The 18,801-nt window shown below is 26.7% G+C and overlaps 1 protein-coding gene across 1 annotated transcript; it reads right to left on the bottom strand.

The window, feature by feature from the left end:
* Positions 1 to 14,698: 14,698 nt before the first annotated feature.
* On the bottom strand, positions 14,699 to 16,453 carry LOC135926645 (uncharacterized). The gene has a single exon (XM_065462574.1). It carries the CDS (start codon positions 16,451 to 16,453, stop codon positions 14,699 to 14,701), a length of 1,755 nt encoding a protein of 584 aa, XP_065318646.1.
* Positions 16,454 to 18,801: the final 2,348 nt, after the last annotated feature.

Here is an 18,801-nt window from a genome sequence, read left to right as displayed (position 1 = left end):
AGTTGACAATAAGAAGCGCTATGAGACACAATGCGAAAGGATGGGTACCCACTCCGTATGTTTTTCCTAATTCTTAGATTTTCATCTTTTTAAAATTTTATATTAATTAAAAACTTAAAGATTTTTTGTTAAATAATAATTTCTACTGTGGAGATATATGTAAAGATAAACAACTTTTAAACATTTTGGAGAAATTGCTTCTTCTATTTTTTATAGCACTTCAATTTTTTATTATAGATCTCAGAAAGGCGTTAAGATTTTTAACCAAACAACTTTTATATTAATGTATAGCTCAATTCTTTAAAATAAAATTAAATTAAAGCTGAATATTTAATAGTTTATGAGCTAGGCTATGTGTTTTTTTTCTGGCCAATCAAAACATGGTATGTATTGACGCCATATACTAAAGTGTTAACTTAGCCATAATGCATTATTTAGTAAAATTCTATTATATCCATCATTTTTTAGGTATATAAAAAATTAATTATACACTAAAATTAATTATTATTAACACGTCATCATCATCTATTTATTGATAATATTTATAGAAATATCAAATAAATAAAAAATAGTTTAAGAAAATAATATCATTAAATAAAAAATAAAATTATGTAAAGAGAAACCAGCTCATATTTAGAAAAAATTTATATCAAAGCCTTTGCTTTTCTGAATATTTTTCTTAGGCTCCTACTTTGTATCTTTCATCATTCTCTTAAAGAAAGAAACCGAAATAGATATTTAAATTATAAGTCTGTATAAATCTGTGAATTAAAAAAATATATGAAGGTCTAATAAAGATACGTTCAGGTTTTAAGGGCCTCAATGATTTTGAACCAATCAATGATGAGATATCATCAATTTTTTAAAAACATTTTATACTAATTTCAAATGAATGTTCTAATTTGTTTAGTAATAAAATATATTTAGAAAATAATTAAAAAAAAAAAATAATATTAACTTTAAATGCAACTTTATTTATTTAAGCGTTATAAATGGATATCATTTTTATTTCTGTTGAATCTTTTATAACTTTATAACACTAAAAATGTTAGAATCTACTAATAGCTGACTTCAATGTCAAATTTGGATGTCTAGGTATAAAGAACTTCATTCTAAAGGTTTTACATTTTAGGAACACATATATTATAAATATTTAATATGCCATTTTATATAAATTGGCTCCTTGATTTAAATCAGTTTTTTTTATTAACGAATAAAATGTTATCTAGTAAAAACAAGTTTGCTTTGTTTTTTTTTTGATATTTCAGGAATAGTACATAGAGACCTTAAACCTGGGAATGTAATGCTAGACGTGGTCATTTGGCGGATCACAGATTTCGGACTGTCCAAAGTAATATATTTTTTTTACATTACAACAATTAATAGTTTCAACAGATATAAAGAAAATATTTAACTTTTTGAATATTATTTTAAAAAAACTAAATTATTGAGCCATTTAATATAATAGTATTCAAGGTCTAGTTTATCAGAGTTATGTTGCATCTTGCCCACTCTGAAATAAAGAAATTCTAATGTTTCGTGATAACTTATCTTATTTTGGTCTTTAATTTATTAGTCAAAATTACCTTTATAAGGGCTCTCTTTTCTTACTTGCATATATTTAATTTATAAAAACTACATAATCTAGAAAGATTTAAGCTGCAGGAATAAAATCAAAGACAAATGTGGTACCAGGTCCTATTTAGCCCCTAAAATCTTGCGGGATGGATGGTAAATATTTTTCGAATATTTCTCTCCTTATCTCAATAAATATTTTCAGGATTTTTTTTTTTACTTTACAAATAAGGTAACATATTTAACATAGTAGATGGGCGTATATATTTTTTTGTTATTCTTAATAACACTTAATTGCTCTGCACTAATGTGTATTGTTTAAAAAATAGCGGGAGTCTCCCGCTGTTAAGGAGAAACCTGGCAGGACTGTGTTTGACGTTAATTTAAAAATAACCTTATAAATTTTATCGAATTTATTATTATTAATAGTTATATAATTTAAAACAATACTTTATTGTAATAGCGTTATTAGGGAAAAGGGCTATGATTCGTATACCAGATTATATATCTGACGATGCTTGTTATTTAAAGAGCTTTTTAACCAAAGTTTGATATAATGAATTTAATAATTATGCATAATAATTCCAAAGATGATGCATTTTTTCAAATATAAATATATTATGTTCATTATTGAAAAAGGAGACCAGATTGGGGGCTAATCCCAGCTCTACCATCCAATCAATTGCCTCCATGCGCTTCTTCAGTTCCATCAATTGGGAACTGTTTTATGCCTAAACTTTGTTATATAGAATTTCTTTTACAATTACTTCTATTTTTGTATCACACATTTCTGGATTATTTATAAAACAATTTTTTAAAACTTCAATACTGACAAATTCTTCTCAATATAGATTTACTCGAGTTTTCTAGTAATTCCTCTAACTATGGCGTATAAAACGCCGATCTTAGTGTAGAATCAAAACTCTTTTACGGTCGTGAGTTAGTGTTGCTTTGTATATATAGGTTTGACTCATCTGGCTTTGAGATTATAATTCAAAATAAAATATTATTATGTTTTTTAAAATCCTCCAGAAAGTGTGATGCTATAATAAAAGTAACTGTAAAAGAAATTCTATTTACAAAAGTTTAGACCAGTTTCCAATCGATGGAAATGAAGAAGTGCAGGGAGGCAATGGATGGATGGTAGAGCTGGGATTGGCTCCCAATCAGTCTCCATTTTCTATAATGAATATAATATATCTATATTATAAAAAATATATCATCTTTGAATATTATGCATAATTATTATATTCATTATATCAAATTTTGGCTAGGAAAAAACATGACAAGCATCGTCAGATATGTAATCTGGTATATGAATCATAGCGGTTTTCACCAATAATGCTATTATAAAAAATTGTTTTAAATCATATAACTATACGATAAAATTTATAATGTCATATTTAAATTAATGACAAACCTATATTTATTTTATTAATTCCTCAAGCAGTAGAGATAAAAACATAAGATGAACTCTTTTATCCATTATTAGAATTAGAAATTACTTAAAAAGAGTACATTTCTATACAAAATAATAATTTATATTTTTTAATTATAATGCTTTTAATAATGTTTTTTTATCAGAAATTAAAGTATATAATTGATATAAAAAATCTAATATTTTTATATTTTTCCTTTATAATGATTTTTGATATAATAATTTATTAATGTTAATAATTTTCTTATCAATTTGAATATAATGTAATTAATGATACAAATTACGAACCTCTGCTGCACTGCGCTACGTTTGCGCTAACTCTCTTATTTCACAGAGAGCAAGAACTCGCTGGCATATAGCCACATAGGGGCATAATATTTGAGATGCTATTATAGTTAGGGCTAAAAATTGTTAAGATAAAAATATATAGTAAGCTAGCGAGTTAATAAAAAAAAATAGTTTTGTTAAACGGGTCATTTTGAGCCGATTTTTAAAAACGGCTAACTCAATACTTTATAAGGAAAAATATTATTGCAAGCCTTAAAATTTTGCCCATAGGTGGTACAAAGATTTGAACATCTATTAACGAAATATCGAGGCTTAGACAATATTTTTCTGGTTAAAATATTGAGTTACCCGTTTAACAACACTAAAAAAAATAGTAGGTTTTTATTTATGCTAAAATATGTATAGAATACATTTTTGTCTCTAAATTAAAAATTATTACTTTAATATAATATAAGAAACAAGTCGGGGTTATTTTGTACTCGTGATTTAATTTATTTTTATAAGAAATCTAATAATTTGTTATTATAGTAAAATTTATTTGTATAAAGTTATAAGTTTGTGTTTTGATAAAGTAATTATATTAATATTAATTTTAAATTTACTTTAAAAAATATTTTAGAATATACATGCGAAATTCCCAATTTTTAGCCATTTAATATTTTAGCGATTTAGAACCTTTCGTCAAATTTTGATCACCGCAATCACTATATAAGAAGATTAATTATCTGCATGGTGTGGTATTGTTTTCCAAAAAATAATGTTCATAAAAAACGGTATAGTATAGAAAATGGTAAAATTTTTAAAAAAATGCTGGGTAGAATTAAATATTTACAAATTTATGCTGGACATAAAAGGTGAAAAAGAATTAAAAATTCTGGATGGCCCGCTTTTATAATAAATTAAAATTATGTCAATTAATCAGTTTGTTGGGGAAAAAAAATGTACAATGGAATGTTTAATTTTCATATACTGTTCATTTCTAATTCTTTGAAACAATCTGCAAAGCAGTGCCAAAATGATAATAATTTTAAAAAATAAATTAATTGATAAAAATTATTAAAAATGGCCAATAGTTTATTAATTACTTAAAGTGGTCTTAAATTAAATGGTTGGTAAAAAACTTTCTTATGTATAATATAATAAATTTTTGATAGGGTTTGAAATTTTTGGGTTAGTTAATCGTGCATTTGGTTAGAAAATAAATAAACAAAATACGATAAAGCCAACAAAAAAAAATGAAAAAAATCAGATGAAGAAGAGTTTTTTTTCCTTTTCCTTGTGTGGGTAAAAAAAAATCTCTAAGGATCTATCACAAGAAGGAAAAAAAAATTGGTGCCAATTTGAATCTTTTAGTTCCGGATTACCTTTTTAGGCATGATTTTAATGAATTTGGGGGAGTTGGGCCTTCGAAGATAATTTTTTGCCCTTTATTTAGACACTTTTTTACGATGTGAAAAGTTAACTTACCAATAACAGAATATTTTTTTTTGTAATAAAATATAGAATTTTTTATTAAATATGTACCAATTAAACTGAGTTATAACCGTATCCGTAATTTCATATAACGCCATCTATTTTAAGCAGTTGAAAATTTCAATATTTGGTAGAAAAAAATGCATATTTCCTAAAGGGCCGACATTCTTTGCCAGGGTTTTTACATCGTATATAAGGTGTCTAATAAGAGGCAAAAAATTATTCCCCTAAATGCTTGAAAACTCGTAAACCGTAAAGTACTCCGGAAGTTAAAGATTCGAATTGGCGCCAAATTTTTCTCGTTTCTTCAAAGACCTTTAAAGATTTGTTACTTATACGAAATGATGTATTTATTTTATTTTTCTTAAATAGTTTTTAAGAATATATGTAATTTAAAATTTGCGCTTAAAATTATGGGTAAAATAAAAATATATTTTCGTAATTTATTACATCGGAAAAAGCTGTATCTGAAAACATAGGTCTGCCACATTGCGAGGACTTGGTCCAGTTAGGCTATCATCAAGGGAGATTAAGCTGCAGATATTAACGAGCTGTTTAATTGTCGGGAAGGAAGGAGATATGAGAGTGACAGAGTATGTGAAGGGTTAATAGAACGATGCCGCTCATTATTAATACTGGTAATTTCTAATAAATACTAGAGTAATTTATAATGGTCATTTAACTTGTTTAATCGTAGATTTTACGTAGATGAGTATTAACATAAACTAGTTAAATATTCCTGGGATACAGATTTACTTTCGGAAGAATTTTTTTTATATTTTTTTTCCCCATCCTTATCCCCTTAAAATGTTTGTCAAAAATGTTATAATTTATACATTTTTTTCAGATATTTGTGGAACTTTGCACACGCTTCGTTAGTGGCAAATTAATTTTTTATATCCTTAATAATTCTAAGTATGCGAAACAAACGAATCATAGTTAGCATAGTAAAGATTCAATCTCATTTGGATGCAACAGGACAGATTTTCTTATCAGAGATGATGAATAATTCTCCGGCGGAAGCATCCCTCAATATAATGGGAGCCATGGAGGAACCGGAAATGATTGTGAGCAGAATAATCTCGGAGTTACAAAATGATTGACTCTATCTTTTGCTCAAGCTATGTGATGTTGTTCTTAGAAAATTAACCATAACGCTGGTTTATATAATATATCCATAAATAAAGTTGATTTTTTTTTAAAAACGATTATCTTATATCATTTATTATACCAAAATATGCAAGAAATATTTGTTATTGTTAAATGTTGTAGTTCCAAATTTTTTTTTTACGTCTATGGCTTGTCATAGCGATTATTGCTTAGATTAAGATATAAATTTGACATTGGATTGGTAGATTTTTGGATGGAATATTTTTAAATTTTTTTTGCATTAAACAATGAATTATCGATGACCGATGCTTTTAACAAATATTTTTTATTAAAGTATTGCTGTAGGGCATATTTGAATTATTAATATTTTTGATTATATTCAGGATAATTTGCTCTATAAATTTGTCATCAAGAAAGAATCATTTTTTTAAAAGTTTTTTTTGGCAAAGTCTAAAACATGACATGATACCTATAGTTGAATATGGAATACCTATCAAAATTAGGGATGTACCGATATTTTATTTCGGATAGGATCGGGCCGATATTTCTCTTATTTTAAAATATCGGTTATCGGTTAATATTATATAATTTTCCGATCAGATCCGATATAAAATGGCGTCTTTAACAAAAATAAAATGTTATAAAATTTTTTAAAAAAAGTCTAAAATCATTTATTTTTATAAATAAAATCGAAATCCATTTTTATGAATATTTTTTTAATAATAATAATTAATTAATAAACATTCTGCCATATTGTTATTTTTTTGCACATATTATTTATTAAAGTGTGCGATAATCTCTTCAGAATCTGTTTTTAGTGAAGCTGGTGAGATTGACAGTTACCATCGCTGCAGGCTGACCTCTGAAAAATTGAAATTTTGGTATTTCTAAAAAGAAATCTTCGAGATATTAATGTTAAATATTATTTTAAATATTTATTTCAAATTTCATATATATATTTGTTTATTACTTATTATGTATATAGATTAATGTATTACTTATTATATAAAATTTAACATTAAAAATATTTTATATACTTTTAGAATTGCAATTGAATTGAATATAAACTATAACTAATCATTATAATATATTTAAATGACATAAGTTATGGTATAATTAAATTATAGATGTTATATTAATAAAAAGTATATTAAAATTAATTGGCATCTTATTGTCACAAAGGGGGATTTGACATTGGAAATCCAAACCTAAATATAAAAAGAAATATATACTAAAATTATAGTTGAATCCTTTATTAAATAATAATAAATATAATTAAATACAAAGTGAAAAACATAATCAAAATAAAAGAAAATTAAAATTAATAAAAGAATAAATTAAAAAGTAAATTTAAGTTAAAAATAATAATCTAATCCTCCTTTTTCGCCCATTATATATCCTTTTTCTTTAATCAACATTTGCATAGTCTTGTATCGAGATTTAATTCTTTTTTCTTGAGTAGATTTGAATATCTTTCGGCTCGTAATTTTGTTTAAAAGTAATTTGCCTGTCTGGCGTTTTTCTTAATCTAGTAAATTTGAATATTACCACAATTACAACACCCCTCCACTTAGATTAGTCCCACCATTCTGCGAGTGATCTCCTTTCTTTCGATTTTGACTTTACTGATCTTGTTTCTCCACCGAATCTATTGTCTTAATCTTTAATGTCTTCTAGTTTCTAACGACGGCGATCTATTGTCTAATATTCTTCACTTCTAAGGGCTGTTTGTATCGGATTACAATCTGAAATTCTTTAATCCTTCTGTTTCTTGTCAACCCCTTGTAAACGATTATCTCTTGGTATCCGATTACAATCTTAAATTCTTGAATCCTTCTGTTTCTTGTCAACCCCTTGTAAATGATTATCTCTTGATCTCTATAGGCCATTGACGAACTCGATCCACTTCTGTTATCATGATACCCGATACATTCTTCTAGCTCTTTTAATTATATTTCGTTTTAATCCCTTTGGTAAATTATCCCTTAAGGTTATCACCTCTAATCTAATTCTTCCTTACATAATCAATTTCTTAACTTCGAAATATTTGCTCACTTTTTCCTCTAAATTAGATCTTAAAATAATAATATAATCAAAATATGCGAAATATTTATATATTTATATTAAATTCCACAACCCCTTTACCCTCAATGAAGTTCAGACCTATATCTTCATTGAGTTATTTGCGTTAGTAGTCCTTTAAATCTAAATTTCTCTTGATAGTCTTGAATCTAAAAAAAATTCTAAATATTTTTCCAAAATATAAATATATCTTTTTTTTTAAATAAAAATTGCAACTTTATTTCCTCCTACTTTATATGGGCGCTCAAGTCTTTTATTTATTTTCTTCTATATATTGTTTATATCCTTTGATAAAAAACTGCTGAAATATATAATCTCTTTTCGCACACACGTTTTTGAAAAACTAATGAAATCTAATCATTTTATTTTTCATATATATGTTTGTTGAACAACCACTGAACTCTATCATCATGGTTTTCACACCTACTTTGTTGAACAACCACTGTACTCTATCATTATGGTTTTCATACCCACGTTTTTGAACAATAAATGAAATCTAATCATTAAAGTTTTCAACACATGTTGTTGAAAAACAAGGATATATATTTCTAAAGCATGTTTTTCTCTCTGCTATTATTAGAATAATGTTGCATAATTGATCTCAAATCTTATTTATGATTCAAAAAAATAAAAATCCGATCTCTAATTGAGCTCGATTGCGGCATAAATTTTATAATGACGAAAGCCGTTTCTCTTTATGAAGATTTTTGGTTAATCTACAACCTTATATTATACTAAATTCACACATCAAATCCTTGAGGCTGTTTTATCTCTTGCAGCCCTTAAAATAAAAGTTAAACGTAAATCTTCAATAAGAATTTAATTACAACATCAACTATTTCCTAACAATAAATTTATATTCTAATTTTATTCGCCGAATTTTTAAATTATTATATCTTAGCAAACAATTAGTTTAATATTAACCTTCGCAATTTATGTTTCTTTTTCCTTGTCATAGTTATTTCTAGTGATCAATTAATAATAATTCTAAAATCTAAAATATCATAGTCTCTATTAGTTTCAAAATTCAAATGGTTTTAGTTTACCAGTAACTTCTAAATATAAAATTCCTAATTATCACCTTTAAATAATTAAACACAAACTTCTTTATATCATATCTACTATGAATGTTTCCTATATAATTCGTTTTTAATTTTAGATTTTATATTCTACATAGACATAATCTTAACAAAATAATTTTTCCTTTTCACTTTTATTTTTTTGATTTACGCCCAAAAATTTACGGTGTTTTTAAATTTTTCAAAACTATTGCTATTTTTACAATTTCAATTTATTTCTCATTCTTACGTTCTTCTGGAATTTTTTTTTTGCATTAGAATACAGTTTGACACATCTCCTTGTCCCACCGTGCATTAGACTGAAAGTTGTAATTGCCCTGTCGCCTCCTCTCTCCAACACCACTGTCACAATTGAGAGTTTTTGTTTGTGTACTTAAGAACCTAAATATAAAAAGAAATATATACTAAAATTATAGTTGAATCCTTTATTAAATAATAATAAATATAATTAAATACAAAGTGAAAAACATAATCAAAATAAAAGAAAATTAAAATTAATATAAGAATAAAATATTAAAAAGTAAATTTAAGTTAAAAATTATAATCTAATCCTCCTTTTTCGCATCATAATTTCTCCATTATATATCCTTTTTCTTTAATCAACATTTGCATAGTCTTGTACCGAGATTTAATTCTTTTTTCTTGAGTAGATTTGAATATCTTTAGGCTTCGTAATTTTGTTTAAAAGTAATTTGCCTGCGTTTTTCTTAATCTAGTAAATTTGAATATTACCACAATTACAACACAGAATACAAAATTAGATATGATATCGGATCGGTAATCTGCCGATATCAATTTAATGTAAGGGAATATGGGATCGGATCGGCCACCAAAATATGGTATCGGTACTAATAAAATTTATTAAGTAGGCATTAATTAAATTATCGATTTTTCGAATAATTTTTTCCCAATAATTTATCAATTTTTTTATCTGTTACTTTTTCATAAAATTTGTAATTTTTAAAATTAATTAATTTATTAATATTTTATTAATATGTTTTGTACAAATCCATTGAATCTTCAAAATCACTATTTCAAAAAAGGTTTAAGAAAAGTGAAGATTTGGATAACAATGTATCATAAAATTAGCAAAGGAGAATATATTTGTGCTAAGTGTAGCAAATTTTTATATAAAAAGAAGAATAGTATTCCAATTTTAGAGGATAGCAACATCCTACAACTTCAAATAGAAAATGGTTATCCTATTAATATCGACAATGCGCAACTCACTACACTTTTTTTAGAATCCTTAAATCCTACTTTAAATCAAATGGGCATTCTCCAATAAAAAAAGAGACTAAGAGAAAAAGGATATCTCAGGCTCAGCAGACTTTCAAAAGCTATTGGCAAAATTCTTCAACCAAAGATGAATCCAAATGGTAGCGACGATTTGATAATTCATATGAAAAATAATTATCCATTATTGTCTAAAACACAAAAATATCAATTATTAACGACATTACCTCCAAATTAGAGCATTCAAAAAATTAAAAAACAATTTAACGCTTCTTATGATCCGTTTTCAAAATTCATTCTTGGTCAAAAATCCCAAGACAGGAAAAACCACAGATCAGAGCACAGTTGACGTTGTAAAAAGTTTCTATTTAAACGTAAATATAGTAGATTACTACCCGGAAAAAAAATTTCCTTTCTATAATTGAAAATGATGAAAAGATTAATGTTCAAAAACAGTTAATTCTTAATAATTTAAAAGAAATCTATATAAATTTTAAAGCTATCTAATCTTCTCGTAAAATCGGATTTTTAAAATTCGCCTCATTGCGCCCTAAATATTGCATAATGCCAGGTTCAAGTGGCACTCACTCGGTTTGTGTCTGCCCAATCCATCAGAATGTTTAGTTGTTAATAATAAATAACAATTTAACAACTTTAACAAAAAATAGGGATTTTGAAGTAAAGACTTACAAAGACATAATTTCAGCAATCCTCCCATAACAGCCTGTTATTTTGGCGAATGTCATGAATGTCCTGGGGACCAAGAATTAAAGGCTATTAGAAAATTTATTAATTGCACATGATATATACAGGATAACGTTCAAGCAATGGATATCTGTAGATAGAATAGTCTAGAGATCCTAACGCAAACAGCTGACGAATTTCTTAATTAATTATTTGAAAAAATATTTATTTTTGATTCGCCGTGCTTTTATTACTGAACAGCTAAATAGATAATCTTAAAAACAATTTAGAGCATAATCATTATTTGGTTATCTGTGATTTTTCTGAAAATTACTCTTTTATACTTCAAGATGAAGTCCAAGGTTATCACTGGGCCACTTCCCAGGTTACCCTACATCCATTTGGTATATATTATAAAGTAAATAATGTATTAAATCATATAAGTTATGTAACCATATCCGCAGGAAGAACTTACACTTTAACTAATGGTGAATCTAAATGGCAATATATAAATTAAATTTAAAGAACTTTAATTAAAATTATTTTAAATATTATGCTTAATATAAATTATTCAATAAATATTTTATTATGGAATAAAAAAATTTCTTAGATTGACTTATATAGTTAAAATTGGTATTTTAAACTACTTACGCCATCTATCTGATTTTTTAAAAATAAGATTTTTCCTACTTAATTTTTTTGGCCCCACACTGAAATTTTTTGTTTTTACAAAATATCTGAAATTTGGAAAAAAAAATTTAGTCTAATATTTGAATCTCCCACTTACAAATTCATTTACCAATCTTCATTATTATCGATATATTTATATAATGTATCCAAAACAGTCATCTAATACATCCAAAACAATGAATATATTATCTATATAATTATATAATCATTTTGAAAACTTATTACAAAATTTTAACCGCAATTTTAAAAAAATATATAAATTAAAAATTAATTTTATTTAACATACGTTCAAGAGTTTACTTAGGGCTATAAAATGAGCCATAGATATATATAATACATCTAATATAAAAGTTATCACAATTTTAAAAAATCATTTTTTTCGAAAAATGACAGCTTAGCCACTTTGAAGCCCAATATCTCCGGTTCTGATAGAGTTAAGAATCTAAATGTCAAAAGGGATTGATTTGACATGCAATGACCCATATACCAATATAAATTCAATAAATATATATGAATAATTAAAGTATTGCAATACAAGACATTTTGTAAGCTATGCTAAATTAACATTATACAAAATATATATTTATTATTAGGTGGCAGAACTCTTTATAGGTATACAATATATAATATAATCTAGTAGAGTGTCAAATATTTGCGACAGCAGATTAGAAGAAATTTCTGCGCCGGCCGTGCTCCGCGATATGAAAATAAGCGGCGCGCCGGCGTGATTATCTTAAACGGCAAAATTTTCGGCGCAACTAAAAAAGGTCGGCGCCGGCGCACAGGTCTATAGCATTATGTTATTTGAAAGTTTGAAAAAACAATATAACTTATATATAATGTTAATGACTTTAAGCCCGATTGGCTAAAATTTTCGTAGACTAGCAACTCTTGGTATATTTTTTTTGACCGATTTGGGTTTAAAAACCTTGAGATTAAGATTTTAGCCAAAAATAATATTATATGAGCCTGGATATTTAGCTCAAATATGGCAGAAAGGATTAGGCGTTTATTTGCCAAATCTCGAGGCTTACATAATTTTGCATTGGCCTAATATCTTATACGGTTGGTTTTTATCTACCTAAATAGGGATATTTATCAACGCTGGTTTATTTAAGTCCATCATATTTGTTTAAGGCATTTGATTTATACGAAAATGAAAAGGAAGTTCTCAAAATTGCGACGTACCAGCCTTTCCTTGTCGGCTACCATGTCTGTTTCCAAACACCCAATAAGTATATTTACTTTTTTGTTAATTATTAAATTATTTAGGATATAAATTTATGAGGATGGGACAAGGCATTTTTTTTAAATTAGTCTTAACAAAAATAATACTTAAAATTTTATCGCAAATTGTAATATTGTAGTTACATCATAGCTATGGATTATGCATGCGGTGGAGATTTGGATAATCTTATTAAATATTTGGGTAGAATTCCAGAAGAGTCCGCTAAATTCTATGTAGCGGAGATGGTCTTAGGGGTATCATTCCTACATTCCAAAGGTTTTACATTTTCGGGAAAATATGTATTTAATTTTAAATTGCCAGTTTATATAAATTCTTGATTAAATCATTTTTTTTAGGAAATAAAAATGTTGGCTTCATATACATACCAACAAAATTTGTATTATATTTTTATTTTATATTTCAGGGATTATCCACAGAGACCTCAAACCGGAGAATGTTATGCTAGACCAGGATAGCCATATAAGAATAACAGATTACGGTCTTTGCAAAGTAACTTTTTCTTACATGAATTTATGAGTTTTACCAAAAAAATGCAACAATTTAAGTTCATAACGAACAATATCTCATGATACAAACTCAACGCATAGTTTTATACAGAATTAACTTATCGGAAATATATTCCTTCTTTCAAGCACTAATATTGTGAAAATTAAAATTACAATGAGATGTATTTAACAAAATAATTACCTTCTTTACTTTTACATATATATAATTTTTGGATAATAACTTAATCTAGAGAGATTTTAGTTACGGCGAAAAAATCAAAGAGAGGGTGGGTACACTGGACTATGTAGCGCCTGAAATCTGGCTGGGTAAAAGTTATGGTAAATATTTTATTGATTTTTTATCTCCCATAATCAATAAATATTTTATATCGTTTTTTTAATATTACTTTACAAATAATGTTACATATTTAACATAATAGAGGGATTTATAATTTTTTTTTGATATTCTTAATATCACTGTTTCTTGTGTTTATTTTCCTTTATAATATAGTCAATATTTCTAATATACCTAATCGAACGTTTTCTTGATTATCGTAGGCAGACCTATGATTGTTTCGACATAGGAAATTAGAGCACTTTGTATAGAGATACTTATTTATTTCCAAGATTTTTTTACATGATATGTAGAAATTCAAATTAAGATATAGCGATTTGTGTGTATAGAATTAAGGAAAGTGTAAATCCTATATTTTTAATATGACAATTTTTTTAAAAAATTATAAAGCATATTGGTAAATGCAATTTAAAAGGCATATTTATAAAAATGATAGGATGTTTTGTTGGTGTTTACTTTGTTAAACTATAAAAAAATATATGAAAAAGATTTGACTTTTGAAATTTTTAATTTTTATAACAATAATAAAGAGATTAAAATTTATTACTTTTGAAAAAAAATACGTAAATAATTTAATTTTGGAGAGAGTGGTGGGGATTCAATCACTTCACAACAGGGTTGTGCATTTGACCGGTCAAATACAATTCGGTCAATTGACCGATATTTGACCGGTCAAATATGGTCAAATTCAAATAAATGTTTTTTACACCAATATTTATTTTGCATTTATATAATATTATAATAAATCTATGTATAATAATAAATATCATAATATTTTTTAATTCATTCTATAGTCAATGTTTCACCCTCCGTGGCAGAGTCTTGTTCCGATTCATATTCAATATCATTATTTTCTTTAATATTTTTAATCAATCTTAAATTATGATACACTCTTACTAATTTTCCTGCTGTAGAAGCCTTTAATCTATTTCTGTTTTTCGTGTGAATATTGCCCTAAACCGACCAATTTCTTTCAGAAGAAGAAGTCGAACTAGGAAATGTTAGTAAAATATTAGCGACTTCTCTTAATGGGCAAGGTGGGCAAAATGCATTCCACCAACTTGAGGCCGAAATTTGATTGTTTCTTATGGAAGTTACAACTTTCCACATATTATGGCTATTAAATATACCGCTTTTGCTTCTGAAATTTACTATATTACTCAAAATATTTTGATTATCACCACCTTGTAAAATACCCAATTCTTGTATTATATTACATGCTTCATCAAATTCAGTATTAGTAAGATGCCCCCCTTGATATTGGGGGTCCAATAAATAAGCAGCATTGTGAGCACATGTATTTAGATCAGTTTTTCTCTTTTCAAACATAACCTTAATTTTTTTTTCTTGAGATGGAGAAAATATAGAATCATGGCATGATTGTATTATGTGTTTTTCCAAATTAAGCATCTCGTTTTTTACTTGGGCCAAAGTACATTTATCCCCTTTCACTTTCAACAATGAGGTAGCTAAAGGCGTCCAAAATTCTTCGTTTAATATATTATTGGTAATTTCTATGGGACAAATATCACAAACAGCTACTTCAACAACTGATGCTTTTAGAGCTTTCTTGCATATTTGAATTTGTTCCATACATTTTATTGACGATGCCCATCTTGTTTGGCTAATTGTACTTAATGTAGATGGTATGCCATGAAGATTCTTATTACGGGAAAATACTGCAGCTGGTATGTGTTTATTCTTGAAAAATTTAACAATTTTTTTAATTATTGAAATATGGTCACTGAAGGCGTTCAATCGTTCAAAATCGTGAAAGAATAACTGCAATGTATGCGCTGCACAACCATAACATTGTATATGATTATAAATAGATTCAGATTTTAGAATTCTCCAGGCTGCTTTCATGTTAGCGGCATTATCAGTAACTAAAGAATATACTTTTACCGGATTCAATTCATGAATTACATTTTTAAATTCCTGGGCAATATAATCTGCCGTATGGCGATTTTCCTCAGTATTTAGAAATTTGTAGAACACTGGAACAGGCGTCATCACCATAAAATTAATAATACTCTCGTTTCTAATGTTGCTCCAGCCATCTGATACAATTGATAAGTAAGGAGCTTTATCTATTATATCTGCAACTCTCACCTCCATATCACCTGACGCTTTGTCTAAAAGATATCCAGCCAGCTGCCTTCTCCTGGGTAATGTGTAAATAGGACGTATTTTTTTAAAAAATTCTTGGATGTAGGGATTTTCAGTGATGTGGAAAGGTAAATTGCTCGCATATACAGCCTTTGCAAACAATTGATCCAGCTCATTTTTTTCTTTGGGATTAATTCTATCTATGAAACCGGTTATACAAGATTGAGATTTATATTTAATCGCCTTGCTTGTAGATTGATTAGAAATAATGGAATCAAATTCTCCTGAGTCACAAGACAAAATATTGTTCATTTGATAATCATTCTCACTAATTTCACCCAATTCTTCATTAGATTTAGACTTAGAAGTATTACAAATTACATTTGTGATATTTTTTGTAGAGGTTGATATTTTGGAATTTGAATAAAATTTTTCCTTAATTATAACAGGGCACATAGTACAGCTGCTTAATAAATGTTTAACCATTCTATCAACGTGGGTGATATAGGACATCTTGCAAAACTTGCACACCGCTTTAACTGATTTACCATCGCGTACTTCTTGAAAATGTTTCCAAACATGATGCTTTGGTTTGACCATAATCCCTAATATATTAAAATTTAACAAAAAATGATTTTGATTATTGTAAAGTTAATCAATCTTAACTATTTTATAATTATCGACCAATTATTCCAATAATTTCTTAATATTATAAATATAATATAATATATATAACTTTTTACCAGAATTGAATAATATTCCGTAAATCTGATCAGAACAATTAAAATGAAAATTAATTTTAAAAACCAAATATAGCAAGTGTAAGTAAAACAAATGAGAATTAATATAATTTATACTCGGCTAAATATTAAATAAAATTTAAATTTATTAAAAAATAAGAATGAAAAAATTATATTATGATTATAATAAATCGGGTATTTTTATTTTTTTTTAAGAAAAATGAATTGAAAAAAATAAAGAAGGCGAGAAACGGCAATGATTAGGCAAAAAAATAACTAAAAATATTACTATATTTAGGAAAATACATATTTATATTTTAACAATAAAAAAATTCTTTTGTTTTTAACAATTCATGATACAAATAATTTTTTAAATAATTGTAACCTAATAAGATTGATAAACATGCTTTTAATGCATACTAGTTAATTATATCAAAATATTTATTCGCCATTAATATTTTAGAGTATTTGACCGTATTTGACCGGTCAAATATTCCTCCGGTCAATTGACCGACATGCCAACCCTGCTTCACAATATGTGGAAAAGGTAATAATCATAATAAAATTAGCGGGAGCTTTAATCCCCACCCCTAATACACCACTCCACGTCAAAAGGTATATTTGGACCAAGAATCAATTTTTCTTCAAATTAATTTAGAATTTATAAACTAATAATTATTTTAAGTAGCTTATGGAATTCATATTTTATCCATATAGGTTCAATATATAGAATTTATTCAGATTTGAACAAAAATTGTTTCTGAACTACTTACGTCTCCTAAACATATTCAAAATGATCGCAATGTATATTATATATTTAAATAATAAAAAAACATGAAAGATTTTAGGGTTGATATCTGGGCACTGGGAGTAACCATGTATAAAATGCTTACAGGACGAAAGCCTTTCGATTTGCCTCTAAAGCGAAATCCTTGGCAAAGTATCAATTTGTTTTCTACTAACACTTTATTTCTTATAAATAATGGGAACAAAATTTTTAAACACCCTAAGAGTACATATAAGTGCAAAATATTCTATAAACTGGATATTAAGGCTGAATTTATAAATTAATATTAATTTCAAAAAATAGTTCCAATTTTAAAAGATTTTATAAAACTCGATCAGCTGTTAAGTCCATTTATGTCAACTAAAGGAAATTAAGTAATAAATTTTAAAAAAATATATCTTATATATCATTTTAAAATCATATTTACAAAAAATCAATGCAAAAGCTTTTAAATAAGATATTAATAAGATATTGTTAGACCGGGGTTACATGGTCAATATTTCAAATTGGGGTAGAAATTAATGTTTTTGTTTTGAAGGAGGAATTTTAAAATTACAGATGATTTTTAATTACGGGAGTTTTGCTTAAGGGAGGTCTGTGCGTGTTTTCCAAAAATTGCGGAAGTCTCCCGCTGATAGAGTGAGCCTTGGCCACCCCAATTTTTGTCGTTAATTTAAATACAACCTTAATAAATTTTATCAAATTTACCATTATTATAATTTATAAGATTTAAAACAATACTTTTTTTATAATAGGATTAATAGGTAAAAAAGCAATAGTCCGTATTCCAGATTCAATATCTGATGAGGCTTGCCAAGTTTTGCAGAAATTTCTAGCCAAAGTTTGTTATAATGAATATAATAATTATGCATGCATTTTTTTAAATATAAATATATTACATTCATTATAGAAAATGAAGAACAGGCTGGGATCCAATCCCAGCACCACCATCCATTCCATTGCCTCCCTGCGCTTCTTCAGTTCCATCGATTGGAAACTGGTAACAAAAATATCTCTAAACTCTTTTAAATAGAATTTCTTTTACAGTTACTTCTATTTTATGCACCACACATTTCTGGAAGATATAAATAGACATAATAACCTATTCTTTTTTATATTATAGCTCGAAGCCAGGAGAGTGCAACCACCTTACAAACCTATACTTCCACCCTAGGACCGGCCTTCGTTTACGCTAGTTAGAGTGATGACCAGAAAACTCGAGTAAATCTATATTAAGAAAATTTGTCAGTATTGAAGTCATAAAAAAAATGTTACTTCTACAGTTCTTTTATGACCTATAGTTTATTAATTACTTTGGGAAGTTCGGAAAGCTAACTGTGTATATGGTTAGAAAATACATATAAAAATATAAAATCAACAAAAATAATTAAAAATAAGATGAAGAAGTAGAGTTTTCTACT

This window comes from Gordionus sp. m RMFG-2023, chromosome 3 (assembly GCF_954871325.1).
Source record: "Gordionus sp. m RMFG-2023 chromosome 3, tfGorSpeb1-WG-v2, whole genome shotgun sequence".
NCBI lineage: Eukaryota > Metazoa > Nematomorpha > Gordioida > Chordodea > Parachordodidae > Gordionus > Gordionus sp. m RMFG-2023.
This window is presented reverse-complemented; position numbering and strand designations above follow the sequence as displayed.